This window comes from Falco peregrinus, chromosome 6 (genome assembly GCF_023634155.1).
Source record: "Falco peregrinus isolate bFalPer1 chromosome 6, bFalPer1.pri, whole genome shotgun sequence".
Classification (NCBI taxonomy): domain Eukaryota; kingdom Metazoa; phylum Chordata; class Aves; order Falconiformes; family Falconidae; genus Falco; species Falco peregrinus.
Genome location: NC_073726.1, coordinates 57,220,724 through 57,243,700, shown reverse-complemented (window position 1 = coordinate 57,243,700; position 22,977 = coordinate 57,220,724). Strand labels below are relative to the sequence as shown.

Sequence of the window (22,977 nt, the reverse complement as noted above, 5' to 3'; positions counted from 1 at the left end):
TTTTCTACTGTGCATTAGAGTGTTTTACAGATAAGTTAATTTCTAGGAGCTCCAAAATGGTATAGTTAAGGCCTTGAAAGGTTGAAAGGAATGTCATCCTTTTTTCTGAAGCAAAATGCTTCTCTGTTTCTTTTGTTTGTATTTGTTTTTTAGTAGACACACTCTTTTTGGTCTCTGTGTGTTTTTATTGGGCACTCCTTGTAGTGCTGATAAGATCCAGTGAGATGGGGTTGAAAAGCACTTGGGGGATGTGGAGCTGAAGCTTAATGTAGAAAAGCCAAGCATGGAGAGTGTAGACTTTTGACTATAGTTTCATTATTAGGAGCTGGTGGCTAAGAAGGGAATTGCAGCAGGTGAGATAGGCCATGACCTGGTAATTCCTACATGACAGTGGGGGTATTTTATGAGAAGCAGCAGGATTTGGTGAGGACTGCGATGTGAAAAGATGCAGTCCTAAGTAGATGAAACAAATGGTAGGGTTTGGCAGTTAAAAAGTGAGAGTTAAGGCAAAGGTTGACAGTTGTCTTCTACAGCAGCTTGTTCTCGACACAGTGAATTTGGGAAGAAAGTGGCTAAGGCAAGGGAGGCTGGAGGCAGCTTTATGAAAAGACCATTAAACACTCGGTTGTGATATTAGAGGTAAATACTAGGCTTGATACACTTAACTTCAGTGGACTTCTCTTGTACGCAGCGTTTTAGTTTTCTTGAAATACCGATTCTGTAGGATTCAGATGTCCTAAATACATGTGAAGCTTGTTAACAGCTTTCATGCTGCCATCAATTCACAAAGTGATCTATTCAGAAGCTGCAGACAGAAATATGCTGCATTTTTCTTGACTATTTATGGTGATTCAGATCTGTGATGCAGGAAAGCAGTAGAGGTTTTTCTTGCAAAGGGTTGTCAGATTTTCCTTCTTAGTACAAACATGGGAGTAAGTTGTAGGATCCTTAAGTATGGAGTGGGTGAGAGGGGACCTTGCCAGATGTAGGCGGTAGCTGACGTTTTAAGTCTGTGAAGCCTTTGTGAATATATATCCTAAGCCTCTGAATGACAAGAAAACCCAGGCGCTTCTAAAGAAAAAAAGCAGAAGTGGTTGGTAATGCTGAATCTTTAGTTAGGGAGTCACAGGAAGGGACTCTGGTACGTAAAGTTTGCAGCAAATTGAAGTTGCTTGTTCGTTGAGAAGTTCAAGAAGATGGGCAGAGGGGTAGTATGGTTTGATGCTTCACTTGGTCATCACCAGTGCTGTGCCTCAGACTTTTTCTAAGTTGGTGAAAGGAAAAGGGTAAAGACAGCAACAGGTAGTTAAATGCCCTTCACAAAAGTCAAAGTAGTTGAAAGTCTAGACCTTTGTTATTGCCGAGCAATTACTTATTTTGCAAAGTAAATGGGCTTTTTGTTTAAGAAGACTTGTTCTTCTGTTTTCTAGGTGCAAATCCAATGGGTGTGAATGGAGGAGTAGGGGTTCAAGCCCCTAATCTGCTGCCTGACTCAATGTTGCATTCAACAATGAATTCTCAAAAGTAAGTTGAATTATTCTTTGCACCCCAGTGATTTTGTTTTGATCTCATGGCACTTCTTGCATAAACAGTGGGGTAAATGCCATTGATGGCTATCTCTCCCTTTGGATTTTGTAGCTTTTGTTGCAGGTTTCCAAATCCTTGGGTAGTACAGCATGTACTTTTTCACGGCGTTGTTTTGGTGTCTGTGCAGCTGTTTCTGCAGAGTTTGTCCATTGATTAGGGAATGGCTGAACTAGCACTTTGTCCTAACATTATTCTAAAAGAGGCTATGACTGTAAGATGACTAAGCTTGGGCTAGACTTTTGCCCTCAATTCTTGCTCTGTTTTTGAAGCCCCATGATGAGTGAAAGTGCCAGCGTTGCCAGTTTGGGAGCCATGCCAACAGCTCAACCATCCAATACTGGAATTCGAAAGCAGTGGCATGAAGACATTACTCAGGATCTTCGAAACCACCTTGTTCATAAATTGTGAGTAGCTCATATCAGAACAATCTACTGTTGGGGGAGTTGCTGCCTCTGAGCTGGGCGGTGATGGTGTGTGGGGCAGGAGGAAGCCCGGCTCCCAAACCTAAGGGGCACGGAGGGAGTTGTGTCAGGGTGCGTGAGAAGGGAAAGCAGAAGCCTGAAAGGTGCTTTCTGGCTTTCCTGGCTGTTAATGGAGCTGCATCTCCTGGTCTGGGGCCGTGGTAGCAGAATTGTCCCGCTCTGTACTCAAGCCATCTGCACGAGGGCAGTGTCCCCCAGGAGCGGGAGCAGTGCCTCAGTCTGTCAGGAGGTTTGCTTGCTGCTTTGCGTTCAGGTCACTGGGGTTAGTGCTGATGTCCTCCTGGCCCGGGGACATCCTGATCACTTGTGCATCTCTTTTTTTTTTTTTTTTTTTTTCCCCCTTTCTTTTCAGAGTCCAAGCCATATTTCCGACTCCTGACCCTGCAGCACTGAAGGATCGGCGTATGGAGAATCTGGTGGCATATGCTCGGAAAGTGGAGGGGGATATGTATGAATCGGCAAATAGCAGGGTGAGATGCCACCCTCTGTTGTCCAGTCGTGTGTACCTCTGCCTTGGTCCCATAGCGATTGGGGAGGAAGAGGAGGGGAAGCAGGGCTGAGACTCCCAGGCTGAGGAGGCGTGTGTTCGGGGGCTGCCAGCTGGGGTCTGGGAACCAGCCAGTTGCAGGCTTCTGCCTGGGTGTGCTGGGCGTCAGGGTGGTGCCTGTTGGGGTGTGCTGTGCCTGACGCTTCTTGGAGTCCCCTGAAAGCAGCACAAAGCTCTCCACTGTGGTTCTCCCAAAGAAGTGTTGGACACGAGAAGAGGAATGCCTGGTGTTGGTCTCACGGCTGCCGGCAGTGCCCTATTTTGCCCTCCTGTCTGCCCGGCAGCCCCTGCAAAGGGAGAGCCACCCTGGACCCAAGCCAAAATGTGTGCACGGAAAGCTGTTTTCCGAGCTTGGATCACTGGGACGTGTTGCCTTTGCTTGCTGTGTGTGTCACCTCCTTTCTGACTTGTATTCCTCCCCAACAGGCAGAGTACTATCACTTGCTAGCAGAGAAGATCTATAAGATTCAGAAGGAGTTGGAGGAGAAACGAAGAACCAGGCTGCAGAAGCAAAACATGATCCCAAATGCTCCGGGCATGCCACAGGCTCCCATGAACCAAGGGCCCAACATGGGACAGCCCCAGCCAGGGATGTCTGCAAGTAAGAATGGTTGGGTTACCGGCTAGCCTGGTGCAGGGGTATCCTGTACTGTCATTTTGGTGGGCTGGTGATCGTTTTGCTATTCCACAGGTACCTGGCTTACTCACAGTTAGACAGAACTTTCTCCTCTTCGTTCAGGAGTACTTGCAAAACCTTTGCTTTGCTTATGTGTAAATTACCATGGATTATCTAAAAATGTGTAGTGTTCTGAGCAAATTGAAGTTATTACGCTTACTTGGATGGTAGAGGGAACAGAGATTAAGTTGCATCCTTAACATTATAGAACTTACTGCTACAGTTAGAATCTACTGATACTAATTTAACAATAACTTCAGTTACTATAAGAGAAATATTTTCATAATTTTCAGTTTTGTGATGTTTAAAATGATCATCGCTATTACTGTTGTTTCAAAGCAGAGTATGATGGTGTGCTTAGGTATTTATGCCTTTGAAAGTTTAGATTGTGCTTGTTCCATGAAATGTTTAGTTTTTTCAGACAAATGGCCTTTCAAGCATGCAATCAAAACCAGATTTCACTTCTGTCCTCATGCAGCTGTCTTCTGTTTCACAGTAGTTCTGTTACTTGAATTGACCTTCCTAATGCTAAATAGATTATTAATATTATCATCATCATAATCACCAGTCATTACAATTAGTTGTTGTTGTTGTTGTTATCCCTGTTAACCATGCATTTGTATATTAGAACAAAATTTTACTTTGGAAAGGGGTTAATGATCAAAACTATCATGCTTCTAAAGAGTGTAATGTTGATTCACACCATTAGGAAGGGACAAACTACTGTAGGCTGTCAGGTATCTAGTATATTTTTATTTGGGTAAGAGAAAAAACGGGTATTGTGGGTGATAATTTTAGTTATAAAGTGAAGAGAGGCATCTACTGACCTTGCAGTCTTGTATTTCCAGTTAAATCCTGTAAGTAATTGAAATACAGGATCTTAAACTGTACCTTTCTAAATAAAACTGCGTACCATACTCTTAGTTCTCTTTTACAGTTAAATCATATTTTTATTAACTATTTGAGCCACAGTCGGCTTCCAAGATATTTTTTTTCCCTTTGTGATTCTGGACTAATCGCTTTGGAGACTGAAGTAGTCTTTCTTTAACTGCAAGTTTTGCAAACGTATTTTCTAGAGCACTGCCCACCCACACCCACCCCCCTGCCAACTCCCTTCTGAGAGCTTCATTCTCAGAAGAAAAGGGAGTTTTCCCCATGATTCTTTCATGTTCTTAGATACTTTACAGTTAAAAATGCAGTTCTTAAGGCATCTCATGGAAACAAATGTATAGCTGTCAGTGACTAATAAGTTGCCTAAGAAGATCAGGTTAAAATTTGAATTAGTCAACTGAGGAGACAAAAAACTTTTTCCTGCCCCCCCCCTCGCTAACCCTGCAGAAAGATTCAGTAGCTCTAGGCATATGCTGCAAGAATCTTCATTGGAGTTCTTTTTCTCCTACTTAAATTTGGATGTCTTTTGGTAAATCCAGCTCTAGGTCTTTTTATGCTTGAAGTCAAAATAGGGTGTACCAAGGTGCATTACTAAGATCTAAGAAAGACTTTTAAATGTTGATGCTGTGACTTTATTTGCTGTAACTTCTGTAGAAAGTTTGGCAGCAGATACTACACTTGCAGTTACTTATGTACTCTAGTAGTTCTGAAACTTCAGAGCTTTCATAACTATGTGGTGCAACAGAGTATTTTTCGTAGTGTTTTAAATCTGGAGGTGCAGTAACAGTGTAGAGTGGTCTGTAGAAGTTATTGTGGTTTGGAATGTTCATGATCTACTTGGTTTGTTGTTGAACCTTGCTAACCTACTTAAAATTTGTCATCAATTTCTGAAAGCTGACTCTGTCAGAGGATATTTCTGTCAATGGGACATGCTTATATTTTCAAGGAAGTCTTTGGTTTTGCTTAATGCTTTGACGTCTCTTGAGGGGTGTTTAGAGTTATTGGACTGTGTCTGCACATTTTTATGTTTTTTTAACACGTGGGTTTTACTGTGTAATTCTTACTAAAATGTTTGATGGATAAAACCTGGTGGTCTTCTAAATGCCATGGTCTTATTCCAATATCTTTTTTTCCAGATGGTCCTCTTCCTGATCCAGCCCTAATACGTGCCAATGTGCCAAACCAGATGATGAATCGCATGCAGGCACAGCCAGGTAAATATTTGAAGAATACTGGCTACTGTTATTTTAAAGGAATCTTGGAACTGGGCAGCTCTTGCTGAAGTGTCATAGCCCTTGTTTCACCTGTGGTTTTCCCATTTGATTAAAGAGAATAGCTATCTATATTGTATAATACTTAGATAGCTATATATATAAGAGATTAAAAAACTATATCTAATAGCATTTTATGATCTTGTGAATTTGAGCTGCATGTTAGCTGCTTGCTTTGTTAAATAAAGAACTTGATGCTTTTGGAACTTCAGATCATGTAAGTGAACACAGGACAGCGGGGTCAGTCAGGCACACTGGACTTAGCCAGCTTAGATGAGGACAGGTTGGTGGCAGAGGGAAGATGGCAAGGATTACTGCTCAGAAGGCAGGAGCAGAACTTTTGTTACAAATTCAAGAAGTATTGTAGCCAGCATACAAAGTACTTAAGGAAGTGGAGATTCAGTTTGGGATTCAGTAAGTGAATTTCTAATACATAATTAAGGTAACACAACTTTCTGTAGAAGGTTGATCTTCAGCAGTAGATGTACACTATTGGTTATTGTGGACTAAAGTAGTTTTCAAACTTCAGAAGAGCTTTGATAACAGTTAATGGAAACGTGTTTCAGGGGGAAAAAAACCTTTAGTCTGTATTCTGAAGGAGTGTGGTAGCTTCTACATTTTATAATTAAAATTATTCCATGTAACTGGTTGATGGGAGGAAGTATTTCCATTATAGTATCGCATGCTTGAAAACTGATTGCTAGAAAACAAAATTAGGGAGAAAGTGACAGCATTTCTTCTCCAAATGTTGAATGGTACCCAAAGGAGATTTCAGGCCTTTGTTTATAAGTTTTTTTTGGCACAAATGCACAGGAATGAATCAGTTTGGCCAGATGAACATGCAGCTGTCACCGATGGGACCCCGGCAAACCCCTCCTCTTCAGCACCCTGGACAGCTAAGCCAGGCTGGGGCCATGAACCAGGTCAGTGTGCCTTTTGTGTTGAGCTCACAGTTCTGCTTCTCTTGGCTGTGGTTTCCTTTAAATAATTAAAGAAATTTAGAAAAATCAAGCATTATTTCTTCTTTCTCTTGACCCTTGGTTCCTCCTTTTGCATCTCCACTGAAAGATTTCTCTGGTCTATGGTAAGCCTTTACATCTTAGCAGTAAAAATTGCCTAAAAATTAAGTTTAAGTGGCTTTTTGTGCTGTCGCATCCTTAAAACAAGGAGCAAAACTAAATCTTAAGTTACAGTCTCAATCTGAACTCAATATCCTTTTCCTTTGCTTATAAGGGTAATTTTCATAATTTCTTTCTTTTGAGATGAGCTATAACAACACTTTCCATGTTGTATCCTACAGATAAGTGGCAAGCATCTATTTCTGCAACAAGATAAAGGGGGTTTTATGTTAAAATTTGCGGAGGGTGTATGCACACTGTGAAATCAGTTCCTTTCTTTTCCAACAGATGGGGTTTCCTTCACGTATGCAGCAGCCAGGAGTTGGCCAGCCTTCTGGTCAGAACCAGTTTCTACAACAGACCCAGTTCCCTGCTTCTTCACCGGGAATGAACACAGCAAGCATGCCTATGACTCAGCCTGGCAATCAGACACCAGTTTCTCAAGTAAGCTTCTGATTTCTGCAAGTGGTGTCAGTGGGCACTGTCATATACTGGTTTCACTGTTCAATTGGTAGTAATGGAGAACAACTTGTTTTTTCAAGTTACTTTTGGAATTATAGTCAACCAAATTCACTTATCGAGACTCTGCATCTTCCTGATGTAGCTCTGGGACTGGCAAGAGTGAAACGTTATTGGCATGTTCTCAGGCTTAAGTTTAAGTGTGACAAAGGAATTTTTTAAAGTTTGTTTTCATGGAACAAAGAAGAAATTGTTACTCAGCATGCAGTAGTTAAGAATTTCATGCTGAACAGCAGAGCAGCAGAGCCTGAGAAATTAAGAGGTGCTGGCATAAGTCATAAAAAGGCATGTCTATCCAGGACCAATGTGTGTTGCTGGCTTTGGGGGATAGGAGGGTTATCACTACTACAGTCTAGCAGTTTCCTTTCTGTCCTCTCCCTCTCCCTTTTCAGCAAGAACCTTTCAGGCCAGGAAGAAGTAGGGAACGTCAGTTTGCTTCTCGTTGATGCTTCTTCCTAGTTTGCAGGCAAGATTATTGTGGAGTGACAGCTTTTTTCCTTGACCAATACAATTTTTTTGTAATCTTATAATGGTACAGTTACAGCTGTACTTTTATTTCTGATGATAAATTCAGTTTCTAGTCTTGGTGGGGGGGCATGGGCACACTAAGTATTGGAATGCAATTTTTCACTGGGGTGCATTTTCCCATATTCAGGATGTACAAATCTGCAATTCTAGAAAGAAATGTTTTGTGAACTGGTAGTGTAGGTGTGTCAGTCTTTAAATATATCAAAAAGTACAAGTTATTGTACTGAAATTTCTTTTAGAGCTAAATAAATTACAAAACAGCTTTATGTTTGTGTGGAGCAAAATAAATCTAGTAGACCATTTCTCCTTTTGAAATAAAGTTTTTAAAAACAAACCAGATAGTTTGTCACATTTTTTTAAAGTATGCCAGAAACTGTGAGAAAGCAGCCATTTGACAGCAATTTATCTCTCTTTTCTATTTCAAGTCATTGCAAATGTGTACTTGTTTTCCCACAGGCACAAATGACCAGCGCTTCCTGTCCTGTGAATTCTCCTGCAATGGCTCCAGGTTCTCAAGGGAGCCATATTCACTGCCCACCTCTTCCACAGCCTCCCATACACCGAAATTCTCCTTCCCCAGTACCTAGTCGAACCCCAACACCTCACCACACACCCCCAGGCTTGGGATCACAGCAACAGCAGGCAGCAGCAGCTGCCACTACTGCCCCCACACCTGCTCCTCAGGCAATGCCACCTGGACCACAGTCGCAAACTATGCACCCCCCTCAAAGGCAAACTCCAACACCTCCGCAGGCACAGCTGCCTCCACAGGTCCAGCCTCCGGTTCCAGTTACCCCTTCTGCAGAGCAACAGCAGCAACCTTTGTCACAGCAGAGCACGACTGCATCTGTTCCTACACCAACAGCACCGCTGCAGCCTCAGCACCCCACAACACCTGTAAGGAAGTACTTTGATTGTGCTTTTCCTGCAAATGTTTTAAGTGTAAGGCTTAATTTTCAGTTGGTCTTTTTATTTTTTTGCGTGTCTGTGATAATGGAGGTAGCTTCTGGCATGTTTAATATCAATATAGGGTGTTCTTGCATTTGGGAGGTAACCTTTTCTGCATCAAGACAAGTCTATAGATAATCTGGTGCTTCCAGAGAGGGACTGTTTTTCAGAATTCTAGTGCATGTTTTGAAATTCACTGTGAAGCATGGATGAAGTCTTTAGTTATGTCTACATGTGCATGGTGGTGGTGTACAATAGGGAAACAGTACTTAACTTTCTGTGTACCAGGCCTTCCAGTGCATGTTTGTTGCATGTTTTTCTGTAGTTGGGTGTTGTGCAGTGCTATGTTCTTCAGGTGAAGCAAGTAGGACTAGAGTGCATTTAAATTTGGTGGAAATTAGTATATGTAAAAGGTAGATTACAGAAAGAAAAATAAGTTTTATTAGGAGCCTGTTTGTAATGTGAGTTTTGTTCCCTCAGCTTTCACAGCCAGCTGTAAGTATTGATGGGCAGGTATCCAATCCCCCATCCACAAGCAGCACAGAGGTGAACTCTCAGCAGACTGTTCCAGAGCAGCAGCAGCCACCCTTGCAGGAAGTGAAAATTGATATTAAAACAGATGAAGGGGAACCAGAACAAACAGAGCTGCAAATGGAGGAGAAATCTGAGGTGAGATTGTCAGCCAGTTGTTGGGTAGAATAGCTTTATCTAGTGCTGCTAGATGCTTTCTGTCTCCATGTTAGCCATTCCTTCCACAGTTCAATGAGAGCTGTAGGTGCTACCTGCTGCTGTTTTAATTGTCATCTTCCCCTACTCCTTCCTAAAGAAGGGTCTGGTGAAATGGTGGTAGAAGCCAGTGGCTGCAGGAAGGACCATGATAATGTGATTGCAGCTGTGAGGCTTTTTGGTAAATGCCAGTGTAAGAGGGCATTCAGGTCAGTCCTTAAGGTGTTACTGGCAGCTGTTAAATATTAGTCTAGCAGATATTAGGATGAGAGGAAATGGCCTCAAGTTGTGCCAGGAAGGTTTAGATTGGATATTAGGAAAAAATTTCTTCACTGAAAGGGTCATCGAGCACTGGAACAGGCTGCCCAGGGAAGTGGTTGAGTCACCATCCCTGGAGGCGTTTAAAAAAACGTGTAGATGTGGTGCTTAGGGACATGATTTAGGGGTGGACTTGGCAGTGTTAGATTTACAGTTGGACTTGGTGATCTTAAAGGTCTTTTCCAACCTAAATGATTTTATAATTCTGTATGTACGTGATGGGGTGCTTTACTGGGCTCTTGACAGCTTGTCATGTTGTGTACGAGAGACTCAGACCTGCCTGATGAGTACCTGTGTGTCTGCTTGCGGTTCAAAACTGGTTAGCAGCTCATCATTGCTACTACTGCAGTGTTTAAAGATCTGTTCTAGCACATCTGCTCAAGTTTTAGGCAAGTTTTTGACTATAAATTAGGTGCTCTTAATTCTAGGGCAGAGTGGTGGGCAGGATGCCAGATAGGTTTGAAAGACAGGAACATGGGTGGGTGACTACACAGGAGACTAAGTGACAGGCTCCAAACTACTTTCCAGCTTAAAGCAGAACCAGTTGTGGAGGAGTGTAAACCAGACCCAATGGAGCAAGAAGAGAAGAAATCTGAAGTGAAGACTGAAGTATCGGAGGGGGAAGAAAGACCTGCTACTCCAGCTACTCAGTCTTCTCCGGCAGCTGGGCAGTCTAAGAAAAAAAGTAAGCACGAACACTGTTTTGACTGAAACTCACTGCATCTCCCTAGAGTAATCTTCAGGGCAGGGAAAAAAACACCTGAGCTATCTTCATTGATAATCAGTAGGCTTGTATGGATGTTCTTTATGGCTTTTGGACAAAAATATCTAGTAACGTAAAATGTGCTTGTAATTGGCTTTAGGTTAGTTCTTTAAGGCGGTAGTATTAGACATTAAGCCCCAGTAAAATTGTCAGTACAGTAGAGATTTGAAATACTAATCAGTTACAGATTTTGTAGACAATTTTTTTCTTGGGACCTCAGAGAGGGGCTGTTGGAATGTAAACTAGCTCTATTAAATTTAGCAGTGTCCTCCTATGATAAAAAACACCCCGAGATATTCTTTAATATCTTGACCATTTCCTTGTGTCTAGGTCAGGGGTCCTCAAACTACAGCCTGCAGGCCAGATACAGCCCCCCAGGGTCCTCAATCCAGCCCCCGGTATTTACAGAACTCCCCCTCCTCCCCACCGGGGGTTGGGGGGGGAAACCAAGCAGCTGCAGATGACTGCCTGCCACTGCATCTGCACGCTGGCCCCCTGTTGAAAAAGTGTGAGGACCCCTGGTCTAGGTGATCATTTTAATATTCTCCTCAGAGCTCAGTGTTGCAGAGGGCAAACAAACTGTGCTAAGTACCTTAAACCCATTGTCTATAGTCTCTTTCAGAGACCTCACCTTTTCCAGCATGTTTCTTCCTTACAGCTGTTTCTGCTATCTTTCTAATGTTGATTGGTTTTCAAAGTTTTCAAGCCAGAGGAGTTACGGCAGGCGCTTATGCCAACACTGGAGGCACTTTACCGTCAGGATCCAGAGTCTCTTCCATTTCGACAGCCTGTAGATCCCCAGCTACTAGGAATTCCTGTGAGTATCCTAGCAAGATCCTTTTCTGGCTTTAATTCAGAACTACCGTATTATGGCAGAACTACCGTATTATGGCATACCTGTTTGAGAACAGCTTAAGTCTGTCTTGTTAACATTTTTATATTGATGAATTTGAAGAGGTTTAGCTTAGGCAGTGAGACACACAATGTCTGACTTAGGAAAGTTTGTTTTTTCAGAAGTTTAAGCTCTGTGTTCCTTTTGATAAATAAGCAGGTGTACCATACATTGAAGTGATCACCAACAGATCCCTGGTGCTGTGTGGGCTTTTTATGGATGTTGCTTAATGTTGTGATGCTTCTGTTGCTGAATTCCATAGGTGTTTCTCATCATATAGAAAACTTCGCTGAAATAAGGGACATTAAGACAATCAAGACCACTTTAAAAAAAAAACAAAAACACACCAATGATTAATAATCTGTTAGAAGCAAGGAAAGAGACGTTGGAAGTTCTAGTTCTTGTTTAGGTTGAATTTTCTGCTTATTTTAGAATTGTTTTCAGAAGACATTACTATCCTTCAAGGATTTTATCTTTTAAACTTCTGGATTGACCACAGAAGTACTATTTATACACAAATATGTATAGATAGAAGTCCTATTTTTAGGTACTTTGAGCAACACTTCTTGCCTGAAAGGCTTTTTTGTTTGGTTTTGGTGTGGGTGTTTTAGGATAGATACTGCAGAAATTCAAGGCCTGCTGTATTCAAAGCAGGTATAAATATTGCTGATATTCTTTAACAGGCTCTCAATTGGCTGTCATTTTGAGGACTTTTGTAGAAGTGGTCCCATAACTGAGGGGGGGAGGGAGGAAGGAATAGGAAAAAGGCATTATTTAGAGGAGGCATGATATCTTTTATCAACTAATAAAGTGGTTTCTTTTTGTTTATTAGGTTGTCTGGTCTACTATAAACCAGGAGCTATCTATTAATGCTCATGTGCATATCCTCAGGTCACAGTGGCTGTAGAAACATTGCTATTTCCTACTTGTTGTAGTACTTGTTTTGCTGACTAAAATTAGAGTGGCTTTTTTCATCAGGAGTGGAAGAGTAATAGAGCCTGAGAAATAAGGGAATAATGAGGAAAAAAAAAGCACTGGGGAGTGATACGGTGTTATTTAGAGACTTCATTGTATGTCACAAGAAGTTTGACAATCAAGTCAGGGAGGAACCTGTTTTTCTTGATACACTGCATAAGAATTTATATGCTGAGAATGTACATGCTGTCATGTCACAACCTAGTTCTGTAGTAGTGTTTTGATATGCTGTGTATTCTTGCAGGATTATTTTGACATAGTGAAGAACCCCATGGACCTCTCTACTATCAAGAGGAAGCTAGACACAGGACAGTATCAGGAACCGTGGCAATATGTAGATGACATCTGGCTCATGTTCAATAATGCCTGGTTGTATAACCGCAAAACATCCCGGGTATATAAGTACTGTTCCAAACTGGCAGAGGTGTTTGAGCAAGAAATTGACCCAGTTATGCAGAGCCTTGGTTATTGCTGTGGAAGAAAGGTAAGAAAATATGTATTTTTAGTCTGCTGCTTGCTTCCTTGTATTGAAGGCTGGAAAAACACAGCAGCTGCAGTTGTTAGCAGTTATGGTGTGTCAAAAATTTTGAAAGTTTACCAGGATTTAGCGGTCCTGAGTAATCTGCTTTTGAGGTTTTTATGGATCTTCTAATTCTATCTAGTGCTTAAATCATCTATTTGTATATGAGCCCTTGGGGTGGAAGTTGGTAACTGAAGGCTTATTTTGACTAGGGTGAACCTGTTTGCTATTGCAAATTAAACAGATGTCATTTTGTTACTGCAGAAGAAGTGTTCTCTATTTCACTGCATATTGAGACTGTGTGTTTCCATTGTCTTGTTTTGATATGCTTTCCATCTTTGGAGAAGGGCTAACTTGAGAATAACAGCCCATTGAACACTTTATGACTAGCACTTCATACACTTGCTGTACTGTCAGATGTGTGCTCAGAGTAAGGTGGAAATGAACGTTGTCTGGGTCACACTTGCTTCCCATGGAGCGCAAGTGACAACATGTACGAGTACTAAGAGGACCCATTCCTCTTTGCAGTTGGAGTTCTCACCACAGACTTTGTGTTGCTATGGGAAACAGCTATGCACAATTCCTCGAGATGCCACTTACTACAGTTACCAGAACAGGTAAGGAAAACTTTACTTGGTGCGGTTTTTTGCATGCTGCAATCCATCTGTTAAAGGCATGCATGTATTTACATACACACCCCACCCTCTTTATATGTGTACACCTATGTGTTTTAAGATAAAAACTTGCTCGAAGTGCCCTTGAGTAGTTTTCCTTGTGTGTTAATGATTTTTTTCTGCAGAAGTTCACTGCAGCCTTTGCTTTTCCTCTTTTGTTTGCAGAAACGTGATGTTTTACTAAATTTTTATCCTGCAGTTAATTATATCTTCTATATACAAGTCTGTTGTCTTTGCTTCCTACTATGCAGCAGTATTTTTCACGCAGAACATTGAGTAAACTATGCAGCGAGTGTGTTAATGCTCATAATACATACTATACTTGGCAAGTCTTTGTTTTTCTCATGATGTTAACGCTGAAAAGCAAACTTATTTTTGTGATGCAAATCTTCACTGGAAGAGTTGTGTATTCAGATCTTCAGTAGATTGATACTTGCTTTTTCTCCTGAAGTTTCTTTTGAGTTGTCTTGCAGTAGCTGTCGGCAGCTCTGTAAAGTGCTGTCACTTCTACGGCTCTTTTTGAATAATTTTTTTGACTTGGGGTTTATTAAAGGATTTAAACCCATTTGACTTCTGAAGAAGGGTTCTCACTAGGCATCTCTTTGCCAGTTGGGGAAGCAAGGCAGGAAGAAGCAGAGAAATGCCTGCTTTAACATTCCCATATCCTATGGCCTGTCACCAGAATGCACCTGTTAGGGCAGAGGGCTGATTACCTCCAAGCTATGGCACCTCCATGAGTTTAGTTCCTGCTCTCCATTCTTTCTAACACCTTAAACAGGAAAACCCTGCAGAACAACAAAAACACTTAAGGCTTTTACCTGAAAGCCAAGAAAATTTTGCAAGAATTGTAGTTTTCTTTAAGCACCTGGTTAGGTGGAAGCAACCAACCAAAGAGCTACAGGAGATACCTTAACCTTCTTAGTCTTCATAAAGGTTTATTGCACTGAATGGAGGTTTTTAGGAGTGAAGTAGTAGAAAATAAGGTCATAGTATCCAATAATAACTATTGTAGTTTTAGACTTGCATAGTGTAGAGCTACTCATATCATGTCAGTGTCTTCTGCTTATGTTTGTCTATGAGCAAGCACTAGATGGACCAAAAGACTATTTTTTGAATATCTGACACGCTTTACATGTTTTCAAACATTAGAAGGGAATATTTTTATTGTAACAGGTGCATATATGTCACTTGTAAATTACGTTATATACACACATGGCATATATGTCTGTGGTCTGAAATGTATAGTTCCAGAACTGCTGTTCTCTGCATTATCTCAGATGAAAACTGGGAGAGAAGGTTGAGACCTGTCGTCTTAGCTTAACAGCTGCTGTACTGTTGGCTTGTGTGGCTTTATATTAAAAAACTTTGAATTTTATTTCTTTCTATTTTTAGATGTCTTGTGCACTCAGTTAACATACCTTAGTAACAGAGAGGCCACAGTTTTAGAACATTTTTGAGGGCTGGGGTAGAATCTTGAATTAATCACTGTTTTATTCAAGTATAAATAAAATCTTCTCTGTAATGCTTGCTGTATTGATGCCTGGACTATTCTACACACCAACTGGACTATGGCAAAATCATATCTATGTAGACTATTATGTATGTAGTTCATGTTAGGTATGTAGTTAACACACGGTTTGACAGTTCTGTGATGTCCGTAGGATTTTTGAGGACATATTTTTTTGTTCTCGAAGCCTTCTGATGTTTAACTTTCCCTTTCAAGTGGGAGAGAATCCTGTGGCTTTTCAGCATTTACACACTTAAGATGGAAGACTATCTTCCTTCCATTGATCTGCAGACCCTCCTGCCAACAGAACTGCTGTGCTGATGTACAAGTCAGAGTAGCAGTTCTTCCTTCTGCTCTTTCCTCTTTCTCATTTTAATTCTTTGCTGTACTTGGCATGGATTATTAAAATGAAGAGGGTATGGGTATGCTAAAATGGAATACTCTTGTTCAATTTGCTTTAATCATTTGCTGCTTGTGAACCCATTTGAGAGATTTAATGCTAATCTGTGCTTTGCCTTGGCTTTCTGCTTTGTGTTGTCTTGTCCTGCTTCTGTGTTTTTGGTTTTGTCCTGTAAACCCCTATTTCTTTGTTTTTGTGTGTTATTTTTTTTATTTCTTCTTCATGCTTGTCATTGTCTGCACTTGGCTTTGATTGCGCAAAAAAAACCAAAAACCAAAACCAAACCAAACCAAAAAAACAAACGAACCAAACACAATGTGGGGCCCATAAATCTGCATCATTGAATATCCTTGTCGCCGTTGATGACCTGCTCTCTGCTCCTGTCCCTTCCTTGGCCTGCTGTGATTGGTGGCTTCGTTGCTTGACTTGGGCTGTGTTGTGTGGACGGAGCAGTTCACCCAAATATGGCCTTCTTGCTGACAGGTATCATTTCTGTGAGAAGTGCTTCAACGAAATCCAAGGGGAGAGTGTTTCTCTGGGAGACGACCCATCACAACCTCAGACGTGAGTTATTTGTGTTTGACCTGTGCATTCGTAAGCTGTGTCGTGGCCTATAGTGCTTTCTCAAAGGGAACAAGTTTAGTTTTAGGCAACCCTTCCTGTTTGTAGGCTGGCCAAAGGTAGATGAGATATTCTTCATAAGAGCCTGGACTTGTGCTGTAGATTTTTTTCTTTAAAATCTGGACTGACTGAAATGTACTGAAAAATAAGGACTTGGTGCTTAAAACTGCAATTATACCAGTAGAGGGGAAAGAAGAGAATCACTTTTTTTCTGAAAAAAGTGTGAAAGTACTCTACTACAGAAAAATAACCCTGCCTGCAGGCAAGTAGGTGACAGGTATAGTTTGAAATAGTCAAATGTACCTTTCTGTTGGCTATGCTATAAAACTTGCATTCAACTTCAGATTGTTTTTTCATCCAAATCGGAAGCAAGCAACCTCCTTTTGCCATACAAATATTTTACTGTTGGAGTGCCAATCTGCTTTTGAGAAATGCTGTGCACTTGTTGAGGAGATCACAGTAAAAGGCTATGCGTGCATTTAGTTGCCTTTTCCATGCTGGTGGCAAACTCTTAGGACAGTCTTTCATTCTGCTGTACCCTCCTTGCACCTCCCCCCCAAAAATAATCTTGAAACAGAATTTTGGGAGACTAAGCAACCCCCCTTGAGGGTCAAATATGGGGCAAGCAGTTACTGTTTGAGCTGTTGAAGAAAGGTTTTTAGGGGAGGGCCTTGCAGGAACATTGTGGATAGATGCAAGGGAGGAACTTAAAGTCTGAAGCTAGGGGGAGAGTTGTGGAAGTTGATTATTGGACAGGCTACGTTAACTTGTGCTGAAAACAGAAGTTGTCTTCGGCATCACGTTACCAAATCCTGGTTGCGCTGATGAACGTATCTAGAAAAGTAGTGAAAGAATCCATTAGGGCTTGGGAAGATGGAAGAGTACCTATGCCTTTCAGGAAGGGAAATGGAAGAAATAATGTTTGTGCACTGGTCAGTACAATGGGCCATGTCCCTGTGGATGGTATGAATTACTACTCTAGTAGAAGCAAAGACCGAAGTTTAATCAGCGTTGTCCAGTTTTGTTAATATATAATTAATAACTTAATGGGATATAAAGTACATAGGAGAGAAGTATCTAGATACATGTAATCTGTGTATAAATAAATTTCTGTTGAGCTGCTGAGAGAATACAGGCTTTCTCATACACCAGTTGGAATGGTTTGCCACAGGCCTTTGAGTCAGAGTAGAAGGTAGCATAGTGTGTTTGATTTTTACATGAGATTTGAAACACAGATGCTGGATACAATTAGGGGTTTTTTAAACAATTAAAAGAATCAAAAGCTCTTTGAACAGGAGCAATAGTAAGAAAGTAATTCCAGCTCCTGGTGTTTTGTTTTGTTTTTTCCATAGCTGGTGTAAAATCTTGGTTGGGTGTAGTGAAAATAGAGGCTACAGGCTGTGCATGAGGAGCAGATACACTTTTGAATGTTCTCTCACCTGCTTACAGGCTTTCTCTTAAGAAATCATTCTACTGGGGCATAGAGAGCCTGCTCCGTTCCTCTCTTCCCACAACCTGTAGTTAAAATGAACAAAAGCAAAAAAGACTAGGAATATATATGTCAGGTCTTGTTTAGTTCTATGCGCTATATTATAATAAAGTTTGACATAATTGGGAGATAGAACTTCCCTCAATCTGATAAGGAGCTTGAAATATTCTGCAGGTGGCACTTTTCAAAATAAATACTGAAATAAAAGGATGGGAAGGTTAATACACCTCATGCAAGTTGGATCAAGTGTCTGTCATTGCTTCTCAGAGACACACGTACTGATCTTACATTATACAACACCCTCTTCAGGGTAAATTCTCAGATCTGGGTATTCTTGTATGATTGTTCTGGACTGTTTCGAACCAGATTGATAAAAAAGATACATGGGACTGTCAGAAAGATGGAATTTCTAGCCTTGCAAATGCTGTAGGGAAGGTAAAGATAGTGTAGAGTAAGAGCTGGGCTGGGATTTGCAGGGTTTGGAAGCTGAAATTTACCCTCTGAAGTTAATCTAGGAGGAGGGCTAGGGGAATCTGAAATAAGATAACCTACCTTTCTCAGTAATCAAAGATAATTGGAATTTTCTGCCTTCAGAATATCAGAAGTGCGTATCAAATAGTCCTTTCACTATGAAATGCTGGTCAGACTGGTCCAAAACTTGAATGTCAGCAAGTTTTACCATATATCCTGTAGTGAGACTGAGTAAGGGAGCAGTGTGTTCTCCACAAGCTGTTGTCCCATAGAAAAGTATCTTTTCCATAGGCAGAGTCAAGGGTGGCATATATTTTAGTTGCCTGTCACTTTGTGAAATGCAACTCCTTTCCTTGTAGTGGCAGTGAGTGTTCAAAAAAAATCCGCTTGCGAATTTTGTCTTGGTCTGTGGATATGTATGGTATGGCATGAATGTATGTTGTCTTATGTTAAAACTGAGTTTTATTGCCTGTTTCTCCATAGCACGATAAACAAAGAACAGTTTTCAAAAAGGAAAAATGACACACTGGACCCTGAACTGTAAGTAATACTGTCATGCTTTGAATGATCCTAATTTCGTTATTATTATTTTGTAATAGACACGTTATTCATTCCCCGTTAGCTTTATTTTTCAATGTTTTTCATGTAGCACTGTTAGCCGGCAGGGCCTGCTCAGTAGGCAGCTTATCTGACATTCTGTGCCAAGAACCCAAACCACCACAGTTGTACTTGGGAAATATGTAACGCAGTATGTATGGACCAAAATTATTGCATTTGATTGTTTTGAATGTGGGTTCAACAGAAGGATGGATACAGGTAACTCTGCTTTGAAACCCTCTTGTGGCAAGCACTCAAGTCTCAGAACAGAGTTATTTGGCAGTAGCTTTTTTTTGGTGCTGTTGGCTTTTCTAGTTGTCATATTTTACAGGCAGCTGTAGTAGAAGGAAAAGTTGTTAAATTTGAATCAGCTGGTGGTTCTACACTGCACTGGAAGCAGAACTGTAGGTGTTCAGTAAAGTTATGATGATGATGACTCAGCTGCTTTTCTTTATATTCCTGAGGGTCTTTCTGAAGCCACTTTACATGGTCCTACATTATATACCTATACTGCTACTCGGCAGACTTTATATTCATTCTCAAATGAATGAGCAAAAAGGATACATACTCTTTCTTCCCACACCATTCTTCTGAGGGCATAAGGGTCAGCCAGTTCTTCTGTTTTACAAGGGCTGTGGGAAGGAGAGAATAGTAACTTGATTCATGACTTTTCTTTCCCTTTGTTATAATGAAGATAGACTTGTACTCTAGCATTAGGCTCTAAGTTACAGTATAATACTATATGCTCTACATAAATGACAGCTATTCATTCAAAGTCTCCAGACTCTTATAAATAGACATGCTCAAAAGGAGTCAGATTGTCATGATACGTGAAGCAACCTTAAGTATTTCAGAGAATTATATTCACCAACATCTGTGAAGCAGACCATGTTACTTACCTCAGTTGTCCTTAAATCTCTGCTAGTCTTCTGAAAATGACTTTGATATTGTTTCTGTTTTCTTCCCTCCTCCCTGCAGTATATTGTCAATGTACCCCAGGCTTCAAGCATAGTGGGGCAACAGCCAGCCAGCTATTTGTCCTGGTTCTTTTCTTCTGACACCTTTGAATCCATTTTCCTCTCTTCATTATAGCAACAAGCAGTTTACAGATTTTATCCTTAAAGGGCTCCTCTTTTAAAAAGTAAATGGATCGCAGTAAGGCAAGCAAATGGTAATGTGTCCATGCATAGGCTACCTGACTTGAGCCGACAGATTCTTAATTAGTTCTGGAGGCTCTTCTCAGCACAGATGTGTCCTCTATGGTAAAATAGGCTCAAGAGCCAAAATGCTACAGCTCCTCTAATAAAATATCACAGAATATACAAGCAAGGAATGATACTACTAACCTTGCTTCCCTTTCCCCATTTTTTCTTTCTACAGATTTGTTGAATGTATAGAGTGTGGAAGAAAAATGCACCAGATCTGTGTTCTTCACAATGAAATAATCTGGCCTTCTGGGTGAGGAATTTCTCCTTCTTAAGTAGAAAGCGTATGATAGATTTACTGGAGTTAGCATATAAACTTCCTTATATTGGTTATATTTAAGAGTATCTAATGGAAGAAGTTGCATTTGCACCTGAAAATATTACAGAATCTATAGGGTAACATCAAATTTAGACATATCTTACTGTGGTGTGTGTGTGAAGTTGTTTCTAATCTTAAATGTTTCTAGCGTGGAGGAGGGCCTTTTATGTTTAAAGATACTAGTACTTCATGAAAAGATGGTTTTAATTCTGGTAACAACTTCATACTGATCTATTTTCTGTACAAATCCCATTGCTTTGTAGTCTTCCAAAAAAATTTGTAACCATTAAAGAATTTAACTTCTGAATTAACTTTTTTTACTTCAGTGATCAGATTAAATCTGAAAAACAACCTAGTCTTCTTTAGATACTCATGGCTCTTGATCAGCATACTGGGTTTTCTTCTGATTGCTTTAAAAGCTTTTTAAAAAGGCTGATAAATTATATGTAGATAAAGCTCTCTAAGAGCTTTAATGTTCCCTTTCTTGACAAGAAAGCTATGAATTTTTCCATTCTGTTGCCCTATGTGTATTGCTACAGAAGATGGTAGACATCCTGTAACTGAAGGAGAATTTGCCTGTCATTTCATGCTGCAGTGTACTTCAGCATTTAGCAGAGAAAAAAAAATAAATCAGCCTTTTGCTTTGTGTTGCAGTATCTACCCTTCATTAGAGACAGCAGTTTGAGACTGTTTGTTCCAAGAATACTTTAAGCCAATATTGTTAGACCTGCCAGTGGAAACCCTGTTTCCTGGGCTTACAGGTGATGACATGAGTGACTGACAGGAGATGCATGCTCTGCAGCTTAGATTCTCCTCTACAGCTCTGAAACAGTTGGGCTGTTTCTGCTGGCACCGTGCTTTGTGCTGTCTTTTTATTTCAAATTTCAGTTAAGATATTCTCCAGACCAGATAAGATCTGGTGAAAGGTTTTGCTTGTAATGGTAAGATGCTAAGGAATTTTATAGTCTCACGTAGTGTGGTTTTTCACTTTCTCCTATTTTTGCTTCAGCTTTGTCTGTGATGGCTGCCTAAAGAAAACAGGACGCACCAGGAAAGAGAATAAATTCTCTGCTAAAAGTAAGATTCTGACGCTTGCACCAACAAATCTTAAATGATTGTTAAGAATGGGAAAGAGATGGCTTTTATGCTTGTTGTAATTTTATTTCAGGTTTTTTGAGTTAGAGGATACTTTTGGTCAGGTCTGAACATAAGTTCTGTGATGTTCAGAATGTTTGCATTCACAGGTGTTGTCATAGGTTAATAGTCTGTTGTAGAGAGTTAATGTCCTGTTTTAGAGCACTGCTAATGCAAGATACACATCCTTTTATCTCAGTTGCAGTATTAATAGCGTTGGGAAGTAGTTTCTGTATGCCTGCAGTCTAACTTAAATTTATGATAACATTTTCAATTCACCATGGCTATTGCTGGTCTTAAAAGCTTTGATGGAGATAAAGGTTGCATCACATGGTGACAAAACTCTCTATAGACATTTCCTTTTGATCAAGGCAGCTGATTTGAAGGCAGTGTAGGAGGAAATTTGTGCAGTCATTGTCCATCTGTTCTGTAGTCAAAATAAGTCTTTCAGAAGCTTCTTAGGTTGGTGTACTTCTTACAAATAGTGAGTATTTACACTTCTGCTTAAAATAAAAGTAAAAATCCCTGGCCAACCAGTAGCATCAAGATTCAGCAAACCATTCAATGAATGGTTTTAACATCTGAGTCTTTTCTTCCACAATCTCCAAAATCAAAACTCCCTAGATTCACCAAGAATACAGGAAGAATGCAAGGGTTCTCTCACAGTTTTTATCATTTTTTATTTCTAGCAACCTGTATGTATCGCATACGTAACATTGTATAGAGATGCTTTACTGAAAGGTGTCTAATTGGAAAAATGAGAAGCTGATTGGCAGATCTGCAACTCTACCAGAAGGAACAGACAGCAGAGAGACAGGCCCTGTTACAGCAGAAATCTTACGCTCGCTTTCAGCTTTAGGTTTTTGTCAGCTAAATGCTTGTACTTCTTTTGTATGAAGACTGTTTGAAAATTAAAAGCTTCTAACTACACCACTTAGATGCAGTTGTATTTAGTTGTTCTTTCCATTATTGAAATACATTCTTTTGGTAAGTGGAGAGGCTAACTTGGCTAGTGTGGCTTGATAGAATATGTTTCCAAATGCAGTGTCTGCTCTTGAAGCTATGTCTGAGAGCAGTGTTTTGTAATACAGGTTAAGTAATTAATAGCTTCTATTCAGGAGGAGCCTTAATTGTGATTGACTCTCAAGACAGATAGAAATTGGGTTGAAATACAGATTCTTTCTTCATTTAAGTAATATATAAAGCATAAATGTGCCTGCAGGTAGAGAGCAGCTCACCCTATCTAGAAGTATTATGTGTTTAAAGATAAAGCTCTAATTTATGATAATACACCGCATGCATTGAGTCATTTTTCAGTTAATATCTGAATAGAGAAATCACACTTGAACAGTTCAATTTTGTATATATTTAGAGCTGTATTTTTCTCCTGCAGGGTTACCAGCTACAAGACTTGGTACCTTCTTGGAGAATAGAGTCAATGATTTCCTAAGACGACAGAATCACCCTGAGGCAGGAGAGGTTACAGTTAGGGTGGTACATGCATCTGACAAAACTGTTGAAGTAAAGCCAGGAATGAAAGCAAGGTATGTTCTTTCCAGTGGAGGAGGTGGAAGCTATTTGAATTTACTTATGTGCTACTATTTTGAAAAAAATAGACAGTTATATGCAAAACCTCACCACTGATCAGTTCTTGGCATCATGTTGCAGCAGCATATTAATTAGCTGTGGTAAGTGTCATCTTTTTCGTAGTAAAAAGTAAATACCTTGTATTTTGGGTAGTCTGTAAGCATATTTTTTAAATTGCACTAAAATTACGCTTCCAGTAGCCCTTGTCATTG

At 40.3% G+C, this 22,977-nt stretch overlaps 1 protein-coding gene across 2 annotated transcripts in view; it reads left to right on the top strand.

Annotated features, from left to right (window-relative positions):
* EP300 (E1A binding protein p300) overlaps positions 1-22,977 on the top strand; it is a 63,705-nt gene that overhangs the window by 29,522 nt on the left and 11,206 nt on the right. The window contains exons 7-24 of one of the 2 annotated variants that reach the window (XM_055807680.1): positions 1,431-1,524; positions 1,857-1,991; positions 2,422-2,539; positions 3,043-3,217; positions 5,320-5,397; positions 6,268-6,377; positions 6,861-7,016; positions 8,076-8,516; positions 9,048-9,236; positions 10,140-10,296; positions 11,073-11,191; positions 12,486-12,725; positions 13,290-13,378; positions 15,826-15,906; positions 18,407-18,463; positions 19,901-19,978; positions 21,054-21,121; positions 22,572-22,722. In XM_055807680.1, the coding sequence (XP_055663655.1) occupies positions 1,431-1,524; positions 1,857-1,991; positions 2,422-2,539; positions 3,043-3,217; positions 5,320-5,397; positions 6,268-6,377; positions 6,861-7,016; positions 8,076-8,516; positions 9,048-9,236; positions 10,140-10,296; positions 11,073-11,191; positions 12,486-12,725; positions 13,290-13,378; positions 15,826-15,906; positions 18,407-18,463; positions 19,901-19,978; positions 21,054-21,121; positions 22,572-22,722 (2,536 nt within the window). The remainder of the gene's footprint in view (positions 1-1,430; positions 1,525-1,856; positions 1,992-2,421; positions 2,540-3,042; positions 3,218-5,319; positions 5,398-6,267; positions 6,378-6,860; positions 7,017-8,075; positions 8,517-9,047; positions 9,237-10,139; positions 10,297-11,072; positions 11,192-12,485; positions 12,726-13,289; positions 13,379-15,825; positions 15,907-18,406; positions 18,464-19,900; positions 19,979-21,053; positions 21,122-22,571; positions 22,723-22,977) is intronic. The other variant, XM_055807681.1, reaches the window with a different exon arrangement.